This window comes from Pungitius pungitius, chromosome 11 (assembly GCF_949316345.1).
Source record: "Pungitius pungitius chromosome 11, fPunPun2.1, whole genome shotgun sequence".
In the NCBI taxonomy this organism is placed as follows: Eukaryota; Metazoa; Chordata; class Actinopteri; order Perciformes; family Gasterosteidae; genus Pungitius; species Pungitius pungitius.
Window position 1 is genome coordinate 8454967 of NC_084910.1, and position 26453 is coordinate 8481419.

General features: G+C 41.4%; 1 protein-coding gene across 4 annotated transcripts in view; it reads right to left on the reverse strand.

Annotated features, from left to right (window-relative positions):
* Positions 1 to 669: 669 nt before the first annotated feature.
* hace1 (HECT domain and ankyrin repeat containing E3 ubiquitin protein ligase 1) overlaps positions 670 to 26453 on the reverse strand; it is a 35079-nt gene continuing 9295 nt past the window's right edge. For 2 of the 4 annotated variants that reach the window (XM_037453551.2, XM_037453548.2), the window contains 15 exons: positions 25882 to 26032; positions 25058 to 25132; positions 24195 to 24496; positions 22777 to 22845; positions 22596 to 22683; positions 19170 to 19281; positions 18796 to 18893; positions 18630 to 18717; positions 18394 to 18543; positions 17950 to 18146; positions 15251 to 15382; positions 9852 to 9950; positions 5784 to 5854; positions 5587 to 5700; positions 670 to 3828 (listed from right to left, as the gene is read on the reverse strand). In XM_037453551.2, coding sequence (XP_037309448.2) covers positions 3726 to 3828; positions 5587 to 5700; positions 5784 to 5854; positions 9852 to 9950; positions 15251 to 15382; positions 17950 to 18146; positions 18394 to 18543; positions 18630 to 18717; positions 18796 to 18893; positions 19170 to 19281; positions 22596 to 22683; positions 22777 to 22845; positions 24195 to 24496; positions 25058 to 25132; positions 25882 to 26032 — 1849 coding nt within the window. In that variant the 3' untranslated portion in view covers positions 670 to 3725. The remainder of the gene's footprint in view (positions 3829 to 5586; positions 5701 to 5783; positions 5855 to 9851; positions 9951 to 15250; positions 15383 to 17949; positions 18147 to 18393; positions 18544 to 18629; positions 18718 to 18795; positions 18894 to 19169; positions 19282 to 22595; positions 22684 to 22776; positions 22846 to 24194; positions 24497 to 25057; positions 25133 to 25881; positions 26033 to 26453) is intronic. The other 2 variants (XM_037453549.2, XM_037453550.2) reach the window with 2 other exon arrangements.

Here is a 26453-nt window from a genome sequence, read left to right on the forward strand (position 1 = left end):
AGTACAGCTTTGTTTTCGGCGAGTGAAATGCTCCGCCGGTTTTCACGTCTCCGTAGCGGTTATACATGAGATTTAACTGTACTATAACGAGTCATCATAAGTTTTAATGTGGTGTCAGAGACTGATGTTGTTCAAAAATTCCACATATGAATTATTGTATAGTAAGATCTTTGATGTGTGGTCAGCAGCTTGCTGTACAGAGGATGTTGCATGTGTACAGATTGTAAAGCCCTTGTAATTTGGGCTACACAAAATAAAATCAATTGAAAAGATTAATAATATCCAGTAAAGAAGCGCCAACTAAAGAAAAAACTCCCTTGAGCAGCCTATAGTCAGAATATGAGACTAGTTTAGACTTACCGTATTTTTTGCACTATATGAAACACTTAAAAGCCTTTAATTTTCTCAAAAAACAACAGTGTGCCTTATAATCCGAAGTGCCTTATATATATAGATTAATTCTGGTTTTGCTTACTGACCACTAAGCAAATTTCTGTGGTACAAGGCGCTCACGGCACTAAGTCAAAATGTTTTAGTATGACTTTGGTAAACTTCAAAGCTGCATCGCTTGCAGCATTACAGCTATCGTAGCCAGGAGCGTCTTTATGCCTGCACAAACATCAGCCATGTTTTCCACTAAAGACCACGGGCACATTACTAAATCACCAGGATTGTCAAAATTACTTTTATTGGGTAAAATCTGAAAGCACAACATATTTGAGTGGTAATACGCAATTTCACACTGTAGACATTTACAGAAATATAGAAATATCAATGTTTTATAAACTTTAAGAGCAGTTTATAAAAGCATTTCAGGCAACGTTCTCATAGATAGTATGAAATATGTCAAATCCCTTTACAAATGGAAAGAAAGAAAACGTCATGGCGATACAGAAACACGAATTCTGTCGACATATTGTATTGCTCCTCATGAAAGTCTACTAAACAGGAGAAAGTAGATAAGACAGCAAAATACTAAAATAAAAACCACATACAATCCAACACCTAGAGCATTGCACACGCTCCTTCACAGTCGAATAAGTCAAGATAAAATACAGTACATTCAAAATGAAAAATGATTTTTGCCAAGAAATTCATACAAATGTATCCTTGGTGTCTATTTTAAATTGTGCAATCATTTTGGTCAAAATTAAAAAATATATATTTATCCTGATAGCAGGCCAGTAGGCATTATATTGTATTCTTTTAAATTGTGTTTTCTATCAATATCATTGCTCCCATTTAATGGTCAAATTTCCATATCAGTGTTACTTTTGGCATGATAATAATATTTTGGTCTAGTTCTAGTCACATTTAATAGCCATATTAAACTCCTTTTCTTCCCTTCTCAGGCCCAGGGACCACCTGTGTTGTGTCTACAACTGCATAATAGTCTAGCTTACAGCTTAGGTTGTCCATTAGACATCCCTCCTAGCGGGGGGGCAAACCTTTTGACTTGCGGGCCACAATGGGTTCTAAAATTTGACAGAGGGGCCAGGAACAAATGGGTAAAGTGTTTGTGTGAGCTAATATAAATGACGTGAAAAATCATTACATGAAAGGATTTGGCTTTTAACAAGTAGCAAAGCATTTATTTGCAAGGATATTTAACAAATTTGTAAGGGTGTAAAGCTCCGCCGACATCATGAGAACCGGGGCCTGTCATGGTCCTTTATTGTTTCCACTGTAAAATTGCTTGTTCCACAAAAGAGACCCTGTAACCATCCTACAAATCGGTGCATTATTTTTTGGGCTGGATCATAAAACAGCTATTCTCAAATGGACCCCGTCTTTTCTTTCTCTTTCTCTACTCTTTATGTTTTGGTTGCATGACCAGTTTTTTTCTCTTGTGTTTTTCTCCATCTGCACTGTGCAGTTCTATCAAAAGCCTCCACCTGTCAAGTGTGCTCGCGTGTTCTTTGTTGCTTAGTAACGTATGTACGGTGGCAGAGACGGTTTAACACAGTCTTCTCAACATGTGGCGTGTGAACTGGTTGAAGTGCGCGTGTCTCGAAACGCTGACTTCCGTCGCCAGAAAACGGAGCAGCCAGGTCCGCATGAACATCTCTGCTGGCCCCGAGCTGTTAAACGGGTCTTCATCTCCACGCACATCAGTCTCTGGAGTTTCGTGGCTTTAGCGGAGACAGCTAAGCTAAACCAAGGAAGCCACACTCACACTCACTGAACTGCGGTCTGGGTTTGTGGGTGATGTCATCATGACACGTTAATAACCGCCATACAGGGGCAGTACTTTGCCCGTGTCTGTTGGGTGCATGCAAATTTAGGTGGGAAAAAAAAGTATAGTGACTTCGTCACCACCAACATTTTCGTCAACGATAAATAAAATTCAGCCAATTCTATTTAGTCTAATATATGAATTGGAAGGATTCGTTTGAATTGAATTTGAATTAAACTGGATACATTATGGATACATAATTTGCTAATGCTGTAAATAAATGTATCCTTTCAAATAAAGTATGGATTTAGGAAGCTTTTGAAAAATCACTAACAAAAAATTGTGCTTCATTTTAGAAAGTTTTATCTTAACAGTGTTAAATTCATGAAATTTGCGATGAAATTATAAAAAAAAAGCAATATAATACTTTTTTTCTGGGAAGAAAATTTGTGTGCAGGGTTTAATACCACTTGTTAGCTAAATGTCAGCTAACTTACCCATCTCTGTTGACATCATTGTTGGGCAGCGTATTTGTGCATCAGGATTTGGCACATATTGGGCTTTATTTGGTCTTGTTGGAGAACGTGATGTGAAATTATTTCTGACTGTTGGAAAAACACTGCAATAACGTTTAACCTTAGTTAGTATTACTTAAGACTACAAAAAGTGTGTTCTCTTTCACAGAGGTAAATTGTGTCCTGGGTCATCTGAAAATCAAGATGTTGCATGTCAATGTTTACAATCTTGTGGTGCCAAAGATGATCTTCTACATTCACTCAGTTATTGCCCAGAGCCCCCCTTTTTGTCTATGTTTATCTTACAACTATATATATTCCTACAGAAGACGACCATTGAGTTGACTTGATCATCAATGTCCTGGTTAATGATTTTACACCAATGTAGAGTACTTACGTTTTATTCTCTCCCCTTGTTATTACTGTGTGTGTAAATCTCACTGGAGCTTGTCTGAATTGCATTTCATTGGCTGGGTAACATCCAGGGGTGGGCTGGCATTAGAGAATACCATTACCCTGGTAGGCCGACAGGGTTTGGACAAAAATCTGTTTATAGTTCCAATGGTGTTACATTTTAATACGAGAACATGAATGATTGACCCACTTTGTGCTAGAGGCGTTCTTGTTTTAGCAAATAGAACACAAGCTTCACATCCCTGCAGCCATAAACAAGATGGAAGAAGGCTATGCTTTGGGATGACATGATCATACCTCTTGCATCTACTGTAAAGTTGTCCAAACTGTTGTCATATAGCACAGTGACTATAAGCCATGTTTGGTTTGGTTATGGCGAGCTATATGGAAAAAAAGCGCTTTGGGTGGTTCATGGTAAGTGCTGTTTTTTTCTTCTTCTTTTAATTCAATTTCAAATTAGAAGTTATCTTATTTTTTGCATAACTGGTATGAAGACAATCAACATTGTGGATTTCATTTCTTCTCTTTTGTCCAGCAAAAGCAGCGCATGGCTACATTTAGTGTGTGAGCGGAGGAGTGTTGCATGGGTCTGCAAACTCTAACAGCTGCATAGACTGATACTACGCCATGGTGTAACCATAGCTCCCACAATGCAGCGCCACCAGCAGCCGGTCTCTCAGGACCTCCTGGCTTGGATATTCTGGGAGTTTCAGCATGTTGATACTGTGGAGAAGGGGGAAAAACAATCAGCTGTTGTGGTCATGACAACTCATGGAGTTTGGATGACTCCTTGCTGTCCACAGGAGAAAGAGCTGCTGCGATATGAAGTACCTGTTGCCCATTCTAGCAGAAAGTGTCATCTCCCTGTTTTCAAGCTTCCATCAGTGTACTAAGACTACCCTACCCAGTCAACGACACTGAAGAAACATACTGCCCTCTAGTGTTTGGTAAGATTTGTCAAGGTGTCTATATGTATATCTAATTGTTCTTTTTTGTAACACCAATTCCCACAATACTACTACTTCTTCTGGGGGAGAAAATTGCAGCATTCTTACTAACACAGGACGACCAGGAGCACACAACGCATGTACGCTGTTTTCAGAGGCAATTACTGTTTCGACAAATCAATAAACGTCTGTACTCCTATACCTTCATATTCTTAAGGGACATTATGAATGACTTGCAGGCAGGTCATTTATCTTTAACTTTTCTCTGACATTTGACGGTGAGGGTGTCACACTTTTGACAGCAAAAGACAGGACTAACTGCTGGACCACTTCACTCTAACAGACACATGCCACTAGATTATTGATTGATCAATAGATTGTTAATGCTGCTCCTGAATAAAAGAAACAGCTCAGAACTTCCCTGTTTTAATGTTATGATTGTGGAGTAACTTTCTATAACAATATAGATAAAATAATACAATAGCTTTGCTTTAAAATTTGAATACTTTTTTTATTGAATTAAGTTTAATTGGAGAAGAAATATTTTAACTGCTAATGTGTAAAAGGGATTATTAGTGTGAAAAGTGTTAGCACAAATAAAAGTGTGTGATACAGTCCTTTCACATTAATTATTTTTTATTTTATGCGTTACAATGAGATAAATTGCAGAGATTCATTTGATCAATTGCAATTAAACATTTTAATTGTTACCCAGTACTTATAAATATACAAAGAATATCTACTTTGAGACGAATCTCTAACTAATTGCACATTTTTAAATTCATTAATCTCTATTAATGCAGATTCATGAATGTTGTTGTTCTTACAATGTTTGTTTTTCTTTTAAAGACTAAATCTAAAACGTGTATTTTAGACACTGTTTAATTGTTAATGTTATTTTAAACACAAAACTATACACATTTGATCTTCTTGGAAGGCAGAATTCAACCGGGACCATGGAACTAGCAACTCTTCCGGCTAGCCTAGCAGCTAGCTGAAACTGACCGGCCATTTTGTTTCCACTGTCAACTTTCGGTTTACGTCCGGGAGTAAACAAAAGGTACGTTAAAATATTAATATTAGATATATTCATCTAAAAAATAGGTCTGTCAACATGAAAATATTCATCTATGCGATGAATGTGTTCATGTTGACAGACCTATTTATTTTTCCCCTTCAGGATTTTAGCAGTTCTTGAAAAGAAGGTACTTTGGAAATGTAATAACTTTTGAGATACTTGTTTTAGATGTCAGTAATATGGCATTAATACAGTAAAACGGAAAACCAAAGAATTGGTTATTGTGAGATCTGTCCTGGCAAAGACACAAGGAGCGTGCATGTGGATGCCTAAGGTATCTATAAGGAACCAATGGCTCGCCGACGGCAGGAGGGCAAATACAAACCACCACTGGAATCTGAGGGCACAAAGTGGCTGAGCCTGAGACATGCAAGTTCAACCACCCACGGGACCACCACAATAAGCCTCTCTAAGCCACACTCGATAAAAAGAGCCTGACAGAGAAATAATCATTACCAGGTACTAGAGGTAGGCAGTAGGTTTGAGGTGTACGGTACTGCAGCAACGGTGAACTTCTGTAAACCACTGCCCCCCATCAAGTAGGCAAAGCCACCATGTGGAACCCTGGAACTGATGGACAAGGAGACGTCATTACTCATTCATGGACAATTTTCTATATTTCAAAAGCTTTAGTACAAATCAGAGAGACAAACCTTCCTGTGACAAACTGGAGCAGAAGAACTCGTTCCTCCTGGGACAGACTTTTCACCACTTCCCAGAACCACTACAGAACAAATGGAGTGTGTCAGGTGACAGCTAACACAATCAGAGAGCTGGTTCCCTTTGTCCAGGAAGCAGATGTTGCCAAGCCTATGCATGTGGTGGAGAAGAATAGGTCCTTGTACTTTAAATTTTGCTGAGAGACAGTGTTTCACCTCAACCAAACACATTTTCAACATCATCATAATTTCAAGATATGTTATTTTCAACTTTGGGGTAGTTTCACTGAAGTTGCAAACTTTTCATCACATCACCAAACACAACTGGGGTGGTGGTGTGGTGGTTAGCATTGTTGCCTCAGAGGTCCTGGGTTTAAACCCACCCAAATGATGGGGCAGGTTTGTCCATTTTGCTAAAATTCAATTTCTTTACCTCAAAATGCCCCCACGTGCTTGTATGCATGCTTGACGTTGCGACATGCTCTTAATGAGTTGACAGATGGTGTGTTGTGGGATGTCCTCCCAGATCTGTCTAAGGGCACCAGTGAGCTCCTGTAAAGTCTGTGGACTAACCTAGTGCCGTCTGATGGACCGAAACATAATGTCCCAGATGTGGTCTATCGGGTGTAGGTCAGGTGATCGTAAGGGCCATTCAAATTGTATCAATTCCTTCATCCTCCAGGTACTGCCTGCAGACTCTTGTCACATGAGGCCGGGCATTGTGGAACATAATGTGTAACATAAAACATCGCTGGATGTTTTATCAGTGGGAGACTGCATGTGGGACAGTCTGTGGGACACTAAATGCTTGGCTGCTGCGTGTGGTGTTAGCCATGTACGGTTTGAGTAGGTCTTCTTATAACTGAAGATTTCTTGTCGGCAGCATTGATACTGTGATGTCATTAAGGATCATGGTGATCCTGGAGAACTCTCTCCCTATAAAATGTTAATCTAACTAATATCGCTCTATCATTTCTAAGGAAGAAAGCTGCCATTTTTTTCCAGGGGAGTGGCGAACTAATCCAGCTGACATAAATGAACCTGTGACGGAGCAGGTTCAAGTTTATGGATATGTTGCTATGGTGATTTTGCCAAACGTGCTTCATGGAACCAAAAAGCCTGACTTATATAATCTTATCCTGAAAAGAATCTGGCTAACTCAGTTAGTAATATACAAGGAACAGGGACCTAAACTCAGCGGTGTGTGTCAACAGGATGTTGAGGAGCACCTTTTTATGTGAATTAGGTTTAATTAAGTAAATCTGATCTTTATAAATCCACAAGGTATTGCGTTAGCATGTGGATCAGTCTGGCACTCGGTCATTTCTGGTAAAAACACAAGTGGTAACCAGGTAAATAGTAAATTGATGTCTTATCTGGTCCCATGTTACCATGACTACGCACTATACCAGTTAAGGTTATGCAGCATGTAAACAGAACGTTTTCACTTTTCAAGACAGTTAATGCCATATTCATGCTATTCAATGAAATTGAGGACTATTTTACATAAATTCAGATCTTTTAAAGTTTTTTACCATATAATTTAAGCATTTCCTCTCCAAAATAAAACATGTAATAAACAGATGTAGGTCTGCATTACACGTAGGTTTCATTTGTGTTTAAAAAAGATATTTCTTTTAGATGAAATAGCCTCTCCCATTATGTAAGTTATGCAACTGATGAGTTAGCAGTAACACAATTGGAATGAATTGACTCGACTTAAGTTTGACTATGAACAAATAAGTGTGTCACGTTGCCAAAATTCAGTATTTGCTAGCTGGATTTAAAAATGACAAACCCTCCTTAGAAACTGGTTACAGATAACCAACCTCCAAGACAATTTCCATGTATGTCTAACATATAATGGCAATAAACGTTTCCTGATTCCTAATGCTCCTCAAGCCACATTACATCCTGGCTTGTCCTCTCCTCTGATGGTTTCTCATGGGTTCAGGCCTCTGAGACCACATGTTACATTATACTGTCATGTAATAACTAGGGCTGTCAAATGATTAAAAATTTTAATCAAATTAATCAGAATTTTCAGTGGATTAATCATGATTAATCACACCTGAATCCTAACCATTTTTTCTTTCTGAAATGCATACTATGCATACAAAGATAAATAACAGGACACAGATACATCATTATCATTATTATCATCATTATTATTTTTTACATAAATACATGTTATTGATATTTGATTTTTTAATTCATTCCAGAAAATAATCAAAGCAATGTTATTTGATAAGTTACAGACTGATTTCCCTGCATGGCTCTAGAAGGGTCTCGAGCCTCTGCAGTTTATCCCACTCTGCTGTGAGTTTGTGCTCCTGATGGTCCAGGGCTGCAATGACCAGACATGACCAGACATGTCAACCCTCCCGATGTTTCAAAGCCCCTCCCGAAAATCTCCCGGACCGACCTTTCTCCCGATTTCCACCCGAACAACAATATTGCGGGTATTGCGGGTCTCTGGCGCAAACGACTTGCTGGACCTGACGGCCTGACATATGCCTGCAGGTGGCAGTAATGTGTTGTATAGGATGAAGTGCATTCCCTAGAGGAAGAGGCACTTTACTGACCTGAATAATTTGTCACACTGCGCATGCGTGAAATGCGTCAAAAAAATTAACAACAAACAGCTAATTAACGGCGTTAACGCGCTATTTTTGACAGCCCTAGTAATAACATCAAGGTGTATGAGAGCATAATTATCTCACATGTTTGAAGGAAGAAATGAGTTACATAGAACATGTGAATTGTGAAGTAAACCTAAAGTTAGTAAACTGCTGCGGTGCTGCCACTGGTGATACAGAGTATCTGTGAATCCTAACCATCATAGGAACTTCACACTCCGTTCGGCTGGTCGATACAGACAGGAATTTTATACTTTTCAGCATTATTGAGCTTTAGACATCATGAAAGTAAAACGTGTTCATGTAGAAATGTCTCCGTGCCAGCGAGAAGAGCTTTATTGACCTTACTGGTACACTGCTCGCTCCAATAATCGTTTAACAGCCAAGTAGCACACACAAGGACTTCATTGATCATTCAGCAAGACGAGGTGCAAAAGTCTAAAGACTGAACATAAACATGGCTATTTGAGCTCTGTTTCAAAGGGACCAACAAACGTTTACAACAAAAAGAGAATACCCATTATTATGTTTCCTATTACATATGTAATTTGTGAATTTAGAACCGCGCTAGTGAATGTTGGAACAGCAAGGGGGCTAACTATTCATATCTCTGACAGACTCTACATGGGCCTCTTCATTTTTTGGGAAGCAAACTTAGAAGAATTATGCAGTTTGTTTGTTGTATAAAAACCCACAGGAACCTGAGTCGGTCGACTATTCTCTGACCATGCCTTCCCTCGGAGGATGGAACGTCAAACATCGCCTTTGGTACCAACCTGCCACCTCTCTGTCCTTTGTTGGATTGTAGGCGCTGGCATTCTTACCTTATCTGCTAAAAATGTTTTATTTATTGTGCAGCTGTTGTAGGAGCATCAGACTTCATTATTTCCATATTAAAAAACATTTGATTTATTGATCTGCTGCACTACAATTATGTTTTTAGTCAACAGGTGTTAAGATGCAGCCTATTTCTATTGGAATCCTGTGAAATACTCAAATGGCCTAGACAGAAGTACTGTTAAGAGAATGCTAATAACAGCGCACTGAATTACTCCTCTTAAAAGATTGAATTCTGTATATTTATATATATAGTTATTGTACGTGGCCTATATAGACACTGTAACAGAGATACACCCAAAGGAAGGGAGGTTTACAAAGAGGCATTCACAACAACAGCTGTATCCTCTTTTTCCTCATTTTGGTAGCTATGACAACCATAGACGAGTATAGCTCAAATGGGACGTAATGTTTGGTTGATAAACCCAAAGACCAGCGGGGGTCACGGAGCAGACCTCCATCTAAAGCAAGCCCACATACCATCCTACAACTGTAGTTATTGAACTACCTTCAAATGATATAGCAGCTAACTCGGACAGAAAGAACATGACACAGTTATCAATGTGTGGTTCTGGAGAAGTCTCACCTGGATGACCACCTCCTGAGGGTCGTAGCCACTGGTGTACTCTGTGTTCCTGCACCAATCCTGCACGTCGATCTCTGGCATCCCTGACAGAAGGAGCTCCTGCACACACACAACAGTTTAGTTATTCAACCAAATTTGTCCACCTCTGCGTTATGCATTTGTGTGTCATAAGATAAGCTAAATAACCTGAACATAAATGTTGTGCATCTCCTTGCCGGAGTTGTAATTTTGATATTTATAACAAATACCCAACGAGCAGCTGAATTACTATGAGACGCTGCACTGTTAATAGCAGCTCGTCTGCCTGCAGCCGCCCGTAGGAATTAGTGAAAAGTCACTTAAATGACTTTAGAGGTTTACTAACATCCGATTCATTACATTACATGTCATTTATCCAAAGCGACGTACAATAAGTGCATTTCCACATAGAGATACAAACTGAGAAGAACAAGTAAGTACATTTTTCATCAAATAAGCAGTTTCAAAACATGTTATAGAAAAGTGCCATTATAAGTACAATTTAAGTGCTATCATTTGTTAGTGCTACGGTTTGCTAGTGTTTTAAGTCAAGGTAGAGTCTAAAAAGGTCTCTCTGCAGTCCTCATGTCATCGGAGAGCTCATTCCAGCATCTGGGAGCCAGGACAGCAAAGAGTCGCGATCTCGCCGAGTGCTTTTTTCAGGTTGACAGTTTTATTGATTTTTACAGAAATGGATCAAAGTGAGCTGAAGTTACCAAGTTATGAACCTGAAATGTCAGTAACGTTACAAACGTTGAGAATAAATCCACAAAGAAACTGAACCTGCTTCATAAAAGGTCCTTGCAAACAAGTTAATAAATGTGCTTCTGTGGTTTTTAGTGATAGTATTGGTCAGGGCTGGACTGGGACAAAAAAAGGGCCCTGGCATTTTTGCTCAGACCGGCCCCCCACAATCGGTCAGACACAACCACCAACCAGTACACTATCCTTGCGGTCCCTGTAGATCTGCATATCTACTGTTCCGTTCCCAACAACCCATACAAAGCTGAGAACTACTGTAAGTGCCATGGACAGTAATGCCGGTAATCAGACAGTTGATGGACCCCATTGACTTCCATAGTAGAAAAAAAAATACTATGGAAGTCAATGGGGTCCATCAACTGTCTGATTACCGACATTCTTAAATATATATTTTTGTTTATCAGAATAAAGATATTCATACAGGTTTGAAACAACTTGGGGGTGAGTAAATGATGAAACAATTTTTGGGTGAACTATCCCTTTAAAGAGTACAAACCCCTCTTTAATATGACACCAAACAACATTTACCTCTAATTGTTGAGATACTTCCCATAAAAAACCTACACAAACAAATTACTCACACAAAACGTCCTGATAATATATATATATATATATACAATTTAGAGAATTCACTTGCCGTAATATTGCATATTGATGATATTGGAAATTCAAATGAAACATTATAAAATCTCGTTGGTTGAATATACAGCTTTCAAAATGCAAAGTGGGTTTTTAACCCCAAAAAAACATGCGTTAGCCACCTCTTCTAACTACTGAGAGTGTCTCAGTAGTGTGTGTGAGAGTGTCTCAATAGTGTGTATGAGAGTGTCTCAATAGTGTGTGTGAGAGTGTCTCAGTAGTGTGTGTGAGAGTGTCTCAGTAGTGTGTGTGAGTGTGTCTCAGTAGTGTGTGTGAGTGTTGAGTGTCTCAGTAGAGTGTGTGAGAGTGTCTCAGTAGTGTGTGTGAGAGTGTCTCAGTAGTGTGTGTGAGAGTGTCTCAATAGTGTGTATGAGAGTGTCTCATAGGACTTAACTACTGAGACACTCTCACACACACTACTGAGACACTCTCACACACACTATTGAGACACTCTCATACACACTATTGAGACACTCTCACACACACTATTGAGACACTCTCACACACATTACTGAGACACTCTCATACACACTATTGAGACACTCAGACAGCATCTCACTATACAATGTGAGAGAATCTCAGTATACAGTGTGAGAGCATCTCAGTATACAGTGTGAGAGAATCTCAGTTACACCGGAAGGCATCTCAGTTACACCGGAAGGCGGAAGCAAAGAGCGCTGATTTTGAACAGCGCAATGCGCCAATCATACGCCCTTCCTTCATATGCCTTGAAGTCTGCGGTCGCCCGTCCAAGTTTATAAATACTACCATATTCAAGGGACGGAATGTCATTTTAGGACGTTTTCAGGCGAGAAATTAGATGTTTAAGCAACATTTCTGCGGTTGTTTTGTTAACATTCAGCCATCGTAAAAAATTCCATGGAGGATGTCGGAGACGTGAGGTGTAGTTAACGGGACCACCTGATGCCCCCAGCACCGGGCGGTCAGCCTCATCTCACGCCCCAGACAGCAGCCTGTTCCCGGCCAGACTTCCGTGAAATGCTCCGCTTCGATCCACTTTTCCGTAGCGGTTATATATACGATAGTATAACTAGGATGAGTGTTCATAACCTCTAATCTGAGACTGGTGTTTGTTTAATGGCTATTTTGCGAGCAGAGTTTAAATTCATAACCTTAATAAACTATACGTAAACTATACTGTATCCATAGTGTGCGCGCTTATTGTACTGTCTATCATTGTGGAATAAAACTAATCGTGTCTTTATTAAAGGTCTTGTGGGGAGACCGTCATGGAAACCGGCAGCAGGGCATCAGCTTCAAAGCGAAGGATAATAATCGATTAAATAATACATTAAAATCCAAATATCAATTAATGAATATTTCTATTGTAAGATCCACACGTGTCTCCGCTACGGAAAAGTAGATACAATGTAGGGTGACCATATCCATAACACCATGAAAAAGGACAATATTTCGTGAGGCTCTAAATCAGGGGTGTCAAAGTCGTTTCAGGTTAGGGGGGGTGGCGACAGTTTTCCCAGCGCAACTCCAAAAAAGGAGGACAAATACGCGTCAGGGCATTGCAAATCAGGACGGTCCAACATCCCCCTAATACAAGTAGTCAATTTCACAGAAGTCTGGCCGAGAACAGGCTGCTGTCTGCGGCGTGAGATGAGGCTGACCGCCCGGTGCTGGGGGCATCAGGTGGTCCCGTTAACTACACCTCACGTCTCCGACATCCTCCATGGAATTTTTTACGATGGCTGAATGTTAACAAACCGACCGCAGAAATGTTGCTTAAACACCTAATTTCTCGCCTGAAAACGTCCTAAAATGACATTCCGTCCCTTGAATATGGTAGTATTTATAAACTTGGACGGGCGACCGCAGACTTCAAGGCATATGAAGGAAGGGCGTATGATTGGCGCATTGCTGTTCAAAATCAGCGCTCTTTGCTTCCGCCTTCCGGTGTAACTGAGATGCCTTCCGGTGTAACTGAGATTCTCTCACACTGTATACTGAGATGCTCTCACACTGTATACTGAGATTCTCTCACATTGTATAGTGAGATGCTCTCACACTGTATACTGAGATTCTCTCACACTGTATACTGAGATTCTCTCACATTGTATAGTGAGATGCTGTCTAAGTGTCTCAATAGTGTGTATGAGAGTGTCTCAGTAGTGTGTGTGAGAGTGTCTCAGTAGTGTGTGTGAGAGTGTCTCAGTAGTGTGTGTGAGAGTGTCTCAGTAGTGTGTGTGAGAGTGTCTCAGTAGTGTGTGTGAGTGTGTCTCAGTAGTGTGTGTGAGTGTTGAGTGTCTCAGTAGAGTGTGTGAGAGTGTCTCAGTAGTGTGTGTGAGAGTGTCTCAGTAGTGTGTGTGAGAGTGTTGAGTGTCTCAGTAGTGTGTGTGAGAGTGTCTCAGTAGTGTGTGTGAGAGTGTCTCAGTAGTTAAGTCCTAAACGGCCCCTCATACTCTCCTGCTCACTCTGTCCCTCCTGGACTTCACTGTCACACTAACACCTGCTGCACCTTCTCCTCTGCAGCCTGCGAGCTAGGTTTGCTAACCGTACCGTATTACCCGGGACATCCCGAATTATGGGCAATTTTGATTTGTCCCGGCCGGGACAGCTCCAGTCCCGATTTCCATTCACAGCCTGCTAAGTCAATGACGCGCAAAAAACTCCCGGTTGTTGTGAAGTTGTGGCGCATCAGACCAGTGTGCGCGCAGGGGCCGGGTGGCCAGAGCGGAGCATGTGAGGTTGTGCAAACCCGGCCGCCGACCGCTAACGTCCCCCCCAGCCCGCGAAAGTGTCCCTGATTTGGGGTTGGGAGAGTAGGCAACCCTACTGCGAGCCGCAAGCACCGCTCTCGCTGTGGCTAGTCACCTCTCCTCCTCCATGTGCTATGTTCACCTGCAACATGTCGTCAGGTACTGTAGTAGTTTTGGCAACTGAAGCTACAGCACTAAACATGTCGGTTATTTTTGAACATGTTGAGGCATCAACCTCTAGATATTTTTTTGGGCCGCAATTTCTCCGCACCCCCCTTACGTTTTTGTTTCTCCATCTTAATCCACACATTTCTTTCTAGCTCTGAGTCACTGAATGCATCTGACTGACACACGGAGAGGGAGAGGTGGAGCCTGCTAAGAGATAATTGGGCCAGCCCAGTGTCAGTATGGAAAATGAACCAATGGGCCGCTGTCCCTGCTTTATGGGCCGGTCGAAAGCAAAACATTTTTTTTTTAAATAAAATGTTTTTAACGGCCTATCAACCGGCCCCCAAGTGCGTCGGCCCACCGGGCATTTGCCCGGTATGCCCGATTACCAGTCCAGCCCTGGTATTGGTCTATTTCCTCTGCCTTAAGACTGCAATATTACTTTTAGCTGAAAATACATGACCTATTTATTTTGAATTTGAAAAAATGGCAACTAAACTCCATGGCAACTAAATACAGAAACCGGTAGGTAGGTGAGCTGCCTGTATCCTCTTTTGTTCCTTTTGGTTACGTGATTTAGAACATGTGCTCAGTTTGTTTTGTTTCCAGTTTCCATAAATATAATGGACTAAATGGCTGCAGCACTGGTCCTTCACGGGAGTCTCGTTTGCGCTCTGGTCCCCCTCGACCGGGTGGAACATCTCATATGATGAATACAACCTTAAAATGGCAATGAAAATGGCAACAGCTGTGACGGGAAGTGACAGAGCAGGCTGTTCACTTGCAGGTTGCCGTGAAATAACAGTATGTCCAAGGTGAGATAATCATCATGCTACACTATTGATCCCTGCAAGTGAAGACATACAATTAGCCAACACTAACAGAAATGAACCTTCTGATGCAGTTGGAGTAGATGGATGGGCTACAAGGTGACCTCAATTACCCACCCAAACTTGACAACTGGTCAAAAGTGGCCAATCAATCTCTGCATCAGGGCCAAGCGGGCAGAGGAACAAGGAGAATTCCAGGATGACGAGGAAAGGCATGACAAGACGGGGAGAACGGAGGAGGACAACTAACCAATTCATATTCATCAAAAAGCTGGATGAGCGAGGGAAGGATAAAGGTGTGGAATCCTTGCAGGAAGGCGTTTATCTGAGGCTGGATGGCTCGTGTCATCCTCAGCTCCGTCACTAGCTGGACGTACTCTGCCTGTGAGGACACACACACACACACACACAGAAAGAGACAGGATTATTCCATCTGTCTGGTTCCGGATGACCGGAAATTCATCTTCAGAGTATAGAATCGGAATGCGAAAAAAATATATCTTGAATCCGTTTTAAAAATAAATAATAAATACACCTTTGTTAACAAAAAAAAGTGCATCCGACACGGAGCGGGGCGAAGCATCGGGCTTGGTGCAATGCGGTAGAAAATCGAGAAAATGTGTTCCAGCGGAAAGGCCTGTGGCAGCGCTGCTGGTGGAGACGGGGCGTCTCTGCCCCACTACAAATAGGCCGGCCCAGGAGGAACGCAGTGAGGCAAACCGGGACGTCGCCCTGTGCATGTCTCTCCCAGCCAAAGAGGCAACCCACAGTCCGGAGGAACCGACAGTAGTTGGGTGGGATGATTGTGTTTTAGGTTAGTGTGTGTGTTGAGTCGCTGGCTTAGCCCCGCCTACGCCTTTGATGAAGAAAGCAGACAAGATGACAGAGGCAGCACGGTCGACTAAAATGTTGATGACTCTTTTTTAAGTAAAAATGAATAGAATATATCGGAAATGATTGCGCTCATTTCCATATACAGTACGACAAGTCAATATATTGACCTAAGGGCGTAACCATGGTTTAGTCATTGGGGGGTCCAAATGAATACCATTCCCCATCATTTCTTTTTTTAAACGGGTATTGGCCAAGTGAGGTGTAAACAGTGATCCAGCGTGTTTGCCTCTCTGGTTGGGCATTTAAGAAACTGTTTGTCCCAAAGGACAATGACTAAGGAGTCCAGGTTGGTCCGCTCTACACGTCGTATCTGCAGATACGCTGTGCCTCCTTAATGCCACATGAAAAGCTGCACTGCTGCAAAAGCCTGCTTTACTCATTCATCATGACACAGTCCAAACATGAACATCCACTAGTTTTTTGATGTTGTAACATCAAACATATAGAACACTGTCAAAAAATTCCAACACAGAAAAAACTCCAAGATGTTCTATGTATTTCACGTCATCCTGGAAAGAGTTAAGCTCTAAATTTACAAGGCCCTTTTAAGTAAGCTGGTTACAAATACCAAGTCATTTGGTGCATTTGATGTATTTTTACACTTGAACTGGTGCTAAATACTACTAGCATCTGGCAAAATTGTACATTTTGGACTTTTAGGAGACAATTGATATTTATGTCAGGTAAATATGAAGCTGCACTCAGAAGCAAACTACTGTGCAAGACATCAGTTTAATCTGCACAAAAAAAGAAAGGCAACTTCTTAATTACCACTAACATGAACCATTTTTTTGTTTAAGTTTCCTAAGAGGCATTGAGACCCCAATAAAGTTGCATAAATCCCTCCTGTAAGAGACATTATGTTATTGTTTAGTTTTTTAACCTCCCACCACTTGGGGGCATAGGGCACTGTTTCAATTAGGCCCCAAGGTCAATATAATCAGGAAGATTATCTGCCACAGTTGAAGCAAACAGTGGTTAGTGGTAAACAGTGTTATATTACTTTCAGTTGCCTTTGAAATCACAATCAAAGACTGGAGACGTCTCAATTATTCACGGGTCAAAGCGAACTAACACCAACTATACTTCCAAACTATGAGACCACGTGAGTAGAGTGCAATGATCACTGTATTCTACACTTACTAGGGGACTACTGCTCACCTCTTATAGTGACTCTATGCTACATCATCCCTGGAACATTAAAAGAGAGAAATTCCCTCCAGAACAAATGTGTCCTAATTTGTCAAATGCTCAAATGAAACCAACTTATTTAGACTTTGAGCTGCATCATTTTTCTGTTTATGGGAGCTATTAATGTGCAGTTATGATTTAGTTATTTATTCTTAAATAGTATTGTTTAATTATTTGGGTTTGATCTAATGAAATATAAAGATGGCTTTAATTTAGTTTAATACTGTTTTGATATTTAGTATACATAGTTTTGGTTAATTTGACAACTAATTAACAGGGTAATACTGTGGGAACCTGCAGGTTATTTAAGGGCATAGCCTGATATAGGACCAGCATGCACCTGGGTGACATATAGTTTTTACCAGCGTAGGAGAGCAGTGTTAACAGCATAGGACAGGCAGCCCAGTTATATATCTAATGTGTTTGTGGGCTTGTTTTGCAATAAATGCAAAACAAAAGAGAAAACACTGCTTGGACAATCCGCTCTCTTGCTACGTAAAATAAACTAAACAGTGGTGCATCAGTGGCCCTTTGACATAATAGTTTATTCGAACCGAGGACAATTGGCCACCACACTGTTTGTAACATCGACAATTTTGTTAAGTAGACTCGTGACTAGTGTTTTAATTGAATTAATTCACATCCTAAAAAACAACTGGCGACCCAACGCCCAAAATGAGAAACATTGTTCTGATGGGTTTGTCTCTGCTTTCCCTTGAATTAGAAACTTAGCTTTTTTAGGAGGACACTGCATTAAGAAACTATTCTTTATCTAATTATTTTACAATGCCAAATAAAACTTGATTTCACCAGTTACACTAATTGTTGCGTTATGTTGACACTCTAAAAGATTAGGCCTTTGACCTTGTTGTCCTGGGTGACTAGGATGCTGGTCCCTCCGGGTTTGAGCGGGACTTCCTCCATGGCCCCGAACACGTCAGTCTCCACAGAGAAGGTGAGCTCCAGACCCAGATCACTGATGTCGTTGTCCAGGATCCACTGCAGGTTCTTGGCGTACTCCGGATCAATGGACGACACGTCCTGGTAGTTCACCGGGATGCCTGGTGATAACATCATTTCTGAGCTGGTTCTCCTACAACCACGTGCCGCTGTGTTATTAGTCAATGTTGCATCACCAAGTGTGATGGGTGAGCAGTGTGTGTCGGATGCCTGTGCATTCCAGCTGGACTGAGAGGAGTTCTTTTCAATTGCTGAACGCATCAAGCATATTTTCATTTTAAATTATCCTATATATTATTAGGATCATTTATTTATTGATCTCATTATCAACCAACACACAACTCTTACCCAGAATGTGTTTGTAGAAGGAGCGAGTGAAGTAGATGTTGACCAGCTGTCGGTGGTACAGAGCCAAACCCAGAATGTGACCCGCAAACTGAAAGTAGTTTAGATGATCTGGGTTCACCGAGGAGTTGCTGTTGGGCTGGAAAGTCGTACCTGTAGATCACACACATAGCAGCACACCATTGGAAATGATGAAGTTCTGCTAGTTAAATGCTACACAGTAAGTAAAAGGCCCGTACCATCAGCTGACTGAGTGAACAGAGCATAGTCAGGATTGATGATCTCATTGGACAGGATGTCAAACCACTCCCGAACTACCCCCTGGCCCTGTAACAGACACATTCAAACGGCTTTCATCCATCAGCTTACAAATCAAACAGAGCATTTATTCCAAACAAGACCCACCATCCCCTCCTCTCCATGGAAGCGAACAGCAATGCCCTGTTTGAGTTTCTCATTGCTGGACTTGGACACCATCTCACAGCTACTCCTGAATATGGTATCTGTTAGTGAGATCGAACAGATATAGCATTACATTACATGTCATTTAGCTGACGCTTTTATCCAGAGCGACTTACATTGCATTATAACCAATGCGTTACATTTTACCTGGGGAGCAACTAGGGGTTTGGTGTTTTGCTCAGGGACACTTTGACGTGGCACATGGAGCAGCTGGATTTCAAACCACCAATCTTGCGGCTCCCAGCGCAGCACACTACTCCATGAGCCACCATCACATTAAGGACACATATCTTTTACATTGAAATTAGTTCATGTACCTCTGTGGATGAGCAGGATGTCGTTTTTGTTGACCGGACGATGAACCATGTCGGAATCTGGCTGTCCAGCCAGCAGGTGCTCATAAAACCACTCACAGCGATCCTTGAAGGGCTGACAGAGGAAACTAAACTTCATCCCACACTCAGACCTTTCTTTAACCAAATACCACTTAGGAAGCCTTCTCTTCTGAAATACTAATCTGTAATATAGATTTGCATAAAATATGCCTTTGTTCTCTAAGCGTTGGAGAGAGAATGGGGAAAGAGAGCAAAAGGCTTTCTCTGCTGAGAGAGGAATCAGGAAACAAAATCCGATTCACCAGGTTAAAGTCTAAAGCTCCCACGCGAGATAGAATTCACAGAGAACAAGGCTCCACTGCTGCAGCTCACATATAAATACACAAGGGTAAGGAAGTAGCACTTTAAAATGATGACTCCATATAAATGAAATTCAAGACGACTGTTACTGCCATGGCTGGGACATTGTGAATCTTAAGTTGAGACTCTCACTTGCTGTGAAGTACAGGAGGCACAAACATAAAGACAGAATATAGTATGCGTTTAAAATGCTGTGTATTTTACTCGGTTTGGAGCTGACTTTAAAAGGCTCTGACAGGAGAAGAACTTTTAATAAAACATGAGTAGACATTACACTAAATTATATGTCAAGTTTTACATGAATATAAGAACTAAATAAATAATTGACATTTCTGATTGGTATACCTTGACATTTTTCTTATAAGGATTGGTTGGGATATTTTAAAAGCTTCACATGCAATAATCAATATTACATCTTTTCTTTCATCATAGTTCCGTGCGGAGCCTGGTTCTGACTGGCATGGCCCTGCTGACACCTGTGATGGTCCTGCCGTACACTTGTTCTGCTACTTGCAATTACTTTTATCATTTCTGTTCGAGGAATTGAATGTATTGTACATCTTTTACATTGTTGATTCTGTACACATGACATCCATTGCAGTCTGTCCATCCTGGGAGAGGGATCCCTCCTCTGACGTTCTCCCTAAGGTTTCTTCCCTTTTTTCTCCATTGAAGGGTTTTTACATTTTTTGGGGAGTTTTTCCTGTGCCAAAGTGAGGGTTTTGGGACAGAGGATGTTGCATGTGTACAGACTGTAGAGCCCTCTTTACTTAGGCTAATTTGTAATTTGCGATTTTGGGCAATACAAAATACAATGAATTGATTGACTATTATATTCATTTCATATTATCTTCGCATTTTGTCATTTCAGTTCATTGATTTGGAGCAATTGGAAGCATTACCTTGTGCCTCAGGAAAGCATGTGGACTATTTTTTTAACCCTGAGGAGGTGGGTAGGCGCCATGTGTTGGTGCCATTTTGGTACACCTTTTGGTTCGTCGCATGGTGCTGTGTAGAGCAATGTGGAGAAAGGCTTTTCCACAGTTTAGTTGAATGAATGAATATTTTGTTGACTGCTATATTTCCCTACATTTACAATGATTACTCTATTTGTGCTATTGTTGTCCATGGATCATTGACTCATTGAAGGCTGGCGTGTATGGAAGTAAATCTGTGCCATCGGGGGTTGAAATAAAAAGTTGATTGAATTTCTAGCACTGAATATTTATGCATTGAAATTATGTACCTGAATGTTTTTCAACATTAAAACACCGCAAAAAAATTCAACCTAAAAAAAAAAATGTTGAAATATTCGAAATGGAGGCTACAATATTCAACCCAAAAAAATTCAACCTTGGCACACCAACATGCGGAGGTTACAATATAAAACCCCAAAAAATTCAACCTTGGCACACCAACATCCGGGACACTAAGGAAGAGCAATCGATTCTAGATTCAAGATCAGGAGCGTGCGTCAAGCTAAAGGAGCGAGCACCCAAAACACCTTCGGCTTTCGGATTGTAAACATGTCCAATAATAACGGGGCTTTAACTCTTCTTCATGCCATCAGTGTGGCAACGTATGAAGAAATACATAAAAGAACATATAATGCTCACCCTGAACCAAAACGTTTGCTTGCCACTGACGATATGCAACTCTGTTATAAGTATACAAATCAGATGATATCCTGTGAGCTCGGTTGGCCGAGTGGGTAGCACAGCTGCTTTGCGGCACAATGTTATTTTGCGCGACACGGTTCGAGTCCCGGTTGTGGCGGACTTTTAATAAATGTTCTTTTATGTATTTCTTCATACGTGGCAGTGACGTAGTGCTCACTTATACAATCGTATTCGATGCAATGGATATGGGAGGCATTTTTGAACATTTTCAGCACAATATGTTTGCAAATGTGTGACGACTCAAGTGACGGAGGCAGACAACACCTGCCTGCCGGGGGAAAACAAACACGCACCCGTAGCCAAACCAGTAGTTCAAAAACCAGTAGGCATGTAACACCGTCACTAAAAAATGGGTTCTCGTTCAGACTTCCGCTACTGCGGTTATTCCTGCATGTCCTGTCGGGTTTATGCATCTGCACGCTCCGTTAAAGCCGCTGCCCCCCCCCACTACGATACAGCAGCTCATCTGCCTCTTCAAGCGCGTTCCTGGATTCAAAACTCCGCCAATCACTCCTAACAGCTTGTCGAAGGATCTCAGCATCATTAAATGAATTCAAAACTAGAAGAAGAGGCGTATTGTGAGCGGCTGTACGCTCTCGTTTAACTTCCGCTTAGTTCATGTTCAATACAGTCTGTTAATGTACAAATGTCAGCTGTCTATTACGGAATCTTACAGACACAAACCACACTGATGGCATGAAGAAGAGTTAAAGCCCCGTTATTATTGGACATGGTTACAATCCGAAAGCCGAAGGTGTTTTGGGTGCTCGCTCCTTTAGCTTGACGCACGCTCCTGATCTTGAATCTAGAATCTATTGCTCTTCCTTAGTGTCCCGGATGTTGGTGTGCCAAGGTTGAATTTTTTGGGGTTGAATATTGTTACCTCCGCTTGTTGGTGTGCCAAGGTTGAATTTTTTGGGGTTGAATATTGTTACCTCCGCTTGTTGGTGTGCCAAGGTTGAATATTTTTGGGTTGAATATTGTAGCCTCCATTTCGAATATTTCAACATTTTTTTTTTTTAGGTTGAATTTTTTTGCGGTGTTTTAATGTTGAAAAACATTCAGGTACATCATTTCAATGCATAAATATTCAGTGCTAGAAATTCAACAGAAAAACAACTTTTTATTTCAACCCCTGATGGCACAGATTTACTTTCATAGGCGTGTCTGTCTCTCGGTGACTACTTTAGCTCTCCATTGTTAACACATGCTCCTGGTTTCAATTTTACTCTGAGTAGCAGTTGTAGTCAACCATTCAAACTAAAAAAAGAAAAAATTCAAAGTACTTCCAACCACGTTTTATGGCACACTGGATTAAGCTTCCAAGGATACGTTGAAACGATATTAGAAAAAATTCATCCCGACTTACCTGGGCCTTGATAATGTGCATAAAGCGTGACATCAACTCTGGACACTCCAGCAGGAAATGGAAGTGGTTAAAGATGATCTTTGGGTTCCTGAATGCGAGGAGGGGGGAGGAAAGGGATGTGAGAGAACAAAGAGGTGAAAGTAGAGAGGTGGAAGAACGGGGCAGGGCAATTTGGACTTACCTGGTTACAAAACACTTGAGCACCTCGTCATGCTTGCAGACAAACTCAATGAAGCGAGGGGATGTCATTCTGGGTGAGGAAAGGAAGGGAGTTTAAGCGCCTTGGTAAAGTGATCCAGGATATGAGATGCAACGTAGTATGAAAAACAGCCTATGTTTTAAAATCCCAAAAGATTAAATGGAATAGCCTAAATGTACATGGTGTGCAGAGGAAGGAGGGTTTTCACCAGTCAGAAACAGTTAAATACTTTACTCAAACCCCTTGAAGAACTGCTAGTCTCTGGGAAGGAGTAGCAGGCCACGAAAAAGTGGCAGTAGTAGTTCCAGTCGTAGTGGCAGTAGTAGTTCCAGTCGTAGTGGCAGTAGTAGTTCCAGTCATAGTGGCAGTAGTAGTTCCTTTCGTAGTTCCAGTCGTAGTGGCAGTAGTAGTTCCAGTCGTAACGGCAGTAGTAGTGGCAGTAGTAGTTCTAGTAGTAGTGGTAGTAGTAGTTCTAGTCGTAGTGGCAGTAGTAGTTCTAGTCGTAGTGGCAGTAGTTCTTCTAGTAGTAGTGGTAGTAGTAATGAGGTAATGCAGAACAATGTAGAGACACGCACGTCAAGGGACTGGCCGGAGGGCTAAACACGGCGTAAAATACCTGCGCCCGTGAGTCAGCTGTTGTTAACCGCGTGGACGGTTTGCAAACTTTATCTTTAACATTATAAAGGTCTTTTCCTACAACATTTGAGAAGGATCTGATTAATCTGCGAGCAGAAGGGTGTAAAGTAAAAAACATGGAACTTCCTGTTATGACTAGGATTCAAAATGATTTTATGGATGTCTACAGAGTATGGAGGTCATGACACATGAGAAGAATGGAGCAGATTGGATAATGTATGGATGGCCCAGTTAAAACCACTTAAAAAATAGAATCATGTTTAATCTCGGGCAGGAGTTCAATCTTTAACACATCCATAAAAGAAATTGAGTGATTAACTGAGCCCCCTAGCCTTAAACTATTATTTAAAAGAACAAGGGAGGCAATCTCGACATATGCTAAATTTGGTGAGGCGAGGCCAAGTCATTCGAAAGATATGGGTCTTGACGTACCCCTTGAAGTCAATTTGTCCATATCTCCTAAACAAAATGAGATATCAACAAGCTTTTTCAAATATAGAAACAATTATTTTTTTACGCAAAAGTCTTGATATGCGCAAGACTTTTGGGATAGAATTAAGCCCCCAAAAAGCAAAGGACCTTACAGAACAATAATAATTCCTAAAAATACAATAGGTTCCACAATGACTAGTCGAGTGAGGACCATAATAATGCCCAAAGAAGTAGCAGTAGTAATAGTAGCTAACATGGTTGGAGCAGCAGTGTGAGCCAGAGGTCATATGCAGTGAACTGATTTGATTGACAGCTGAAGACTGAGCACAGACCCTTGTGGCATCTGACAGGAGCAGGACATATAAAAGGCCTGAATCACAGCACTGAGCCGACTGGCTGTCATGGAGATGACGTCCTCCCCATCGGCATACACCTCCGTTTCCACACCGGCTTCGGGCTCCAGAAGGGAGTGCAGCTTCGGCTTGGACCCAGAATGGTCCTCCCGTTGCTTGAGGAGCAGAGAGGCTATCTCACTGCTGGGGGAAGAGGACGACGGGTTCTTCCTGTTCCTCTCCAGCTCTGTGGAGATGAGCACCAGCCACTCATCCAGAGAGTGCCACAACAGCTCCAATGGCTGTAGAGACACAGACAGGAGGTGAGAGCCACATAGAGTCAAAGGAGGTGCTCCATGGAAACATCTGGAGGCTTTAGAACAGTGATTCTCAACTGGTGGGTCGCAGACCCAGTCTTGTTTGTTTTTTTACCAGTCTCGGTGGGTCGTGCCTCAACTCATTTACAGTTTTCAATCACTAAGTTGTGATGGGGGGTCCCACAGCCAGACCAGTTGAGAACCACTGCCTTTAGCAGACTTAAGACCAATGAACTTCAAACACTCAAAGATACCTTGTCATTTGCATACTTACATACTTTATAGTAGATGACAATATGATGATACAATGCAATAATAAATTACAAGTAGCATGAAAGACAATTTGACCCATAGTGGCCAACCTTAAATTACCCAGCTACATACCAGTCATCATTTCAAATGGAACATTAAATATCAGAGTAAACAAACATTGAGATGTTCAATCAGAGGGAGATTAAATGTAAACACCCAGCTCCCATGGCAATAGTAAGCATGATTACAAGATTGCAGAGTGATCTGCAAATGATAAAAATGTCCATGGCTCACATCAAAGACAGCAGAACCTGTCCAGGAACATTCATCTTTTTGTACCGTCTCCAACTCCATCTGTCTCGCACACATCTGCAACCAATGGATTCAATGCTTATTTGTGCTGTTTAAGTTCAGAAGACATAAAGTCAAGTCAGTATGATCAAGATACCAAGTTATGATGGGTTGCCGACTGTCTTCCCATGAAACAAGCAACAAACTCACAGTTATTATAGTCTCTTTCCATTCACATTTTCAAACATGCGTAGAAGCTGCAGAGTGTTCAGATAGAGGCTGCATGACCATGAGTTACGTCAAAAGGGGTCATTTGTATTCAAAGTCACTTTTGACAATGGTCAATAAAATTTGCTTCCTAAAGATGAGTGACAAATAGATGTTGTGAAGTCAAATCAGGGGGTTTTCATTGAATATGTATAGAGCAGAGAAGAACAGTAGGTAAATGGATGGGAGGAAACCCAGGCAGGAGGTAGGAAAGGAGGCGGAGAGCGAGCATTATCCTCTCACGGCTGCGACCCGCTGCTATGTGCCAGCAGATTAACCCCTTGCTGTGGGTTCCTGCTTTCAAGGTTTTTCAGCTTGGACGACACCAAACACTGAAAGGTGCCAAAAACAAAAGAAGTGTGAAAGCTATAAAAATAAAAATAAAATAAAAGTGTCAGGTTTTGAGTGAAGTTTCCAGGGAATCTCGTCAGTTCCATTTCAAGTGGGGAAACAATCCAGAATTAAGCATTGACATGATCATCACCTGAGGAACTGAAAGTTTCCGAGGCCCCCCTGAGGTCTGCTGACACAGGGGGCATGGACTGTAAGACACAACTTACCTTAAACACCTGGCTGCGAGGCGTCTTGTTGCCATTGTAGCCCATGTCGTTGCCGCTGTTAGATGATGAAGGCCCCAGGCGGAACACATTGCAGAAAATACGAACGATTCTCAGCAGACTCTTCATTTGAGCTTCATAACTGCTAGACAGGCTTAGGATGGAAGGACAGAGGGACAATGTTCACATGTTAAACACAGCTCTTCTAATCCAGCATTACCCCACATGGCCAAATCCACTGCTGAATTGTATAGAACACTTACTCCCTCACTGGGATGACCCAAAATAGCAGAATCAAAGAAAGCCAGTGAGTATAGATAATTTTCATCAGGAGGAAGTGTGCTTCTTTAATTTCCAATGAAACTGTTGCAGTGATGACGACTATAACAATATAATGACACTGAACATCAGACCTACAAAGCATACACTGGTGCCCAGCCAGAACCGAAAGTTCAGCAAATTGCAGCTAGCTGCTCAAAAAGGATGAAAAAGGATTGCCCGCCACGGGAAATCTACCCGAGTAAGGGACACTAGAAAAACCATCTGGACTGAAGTCGAAGGGCATAGGATTCAGG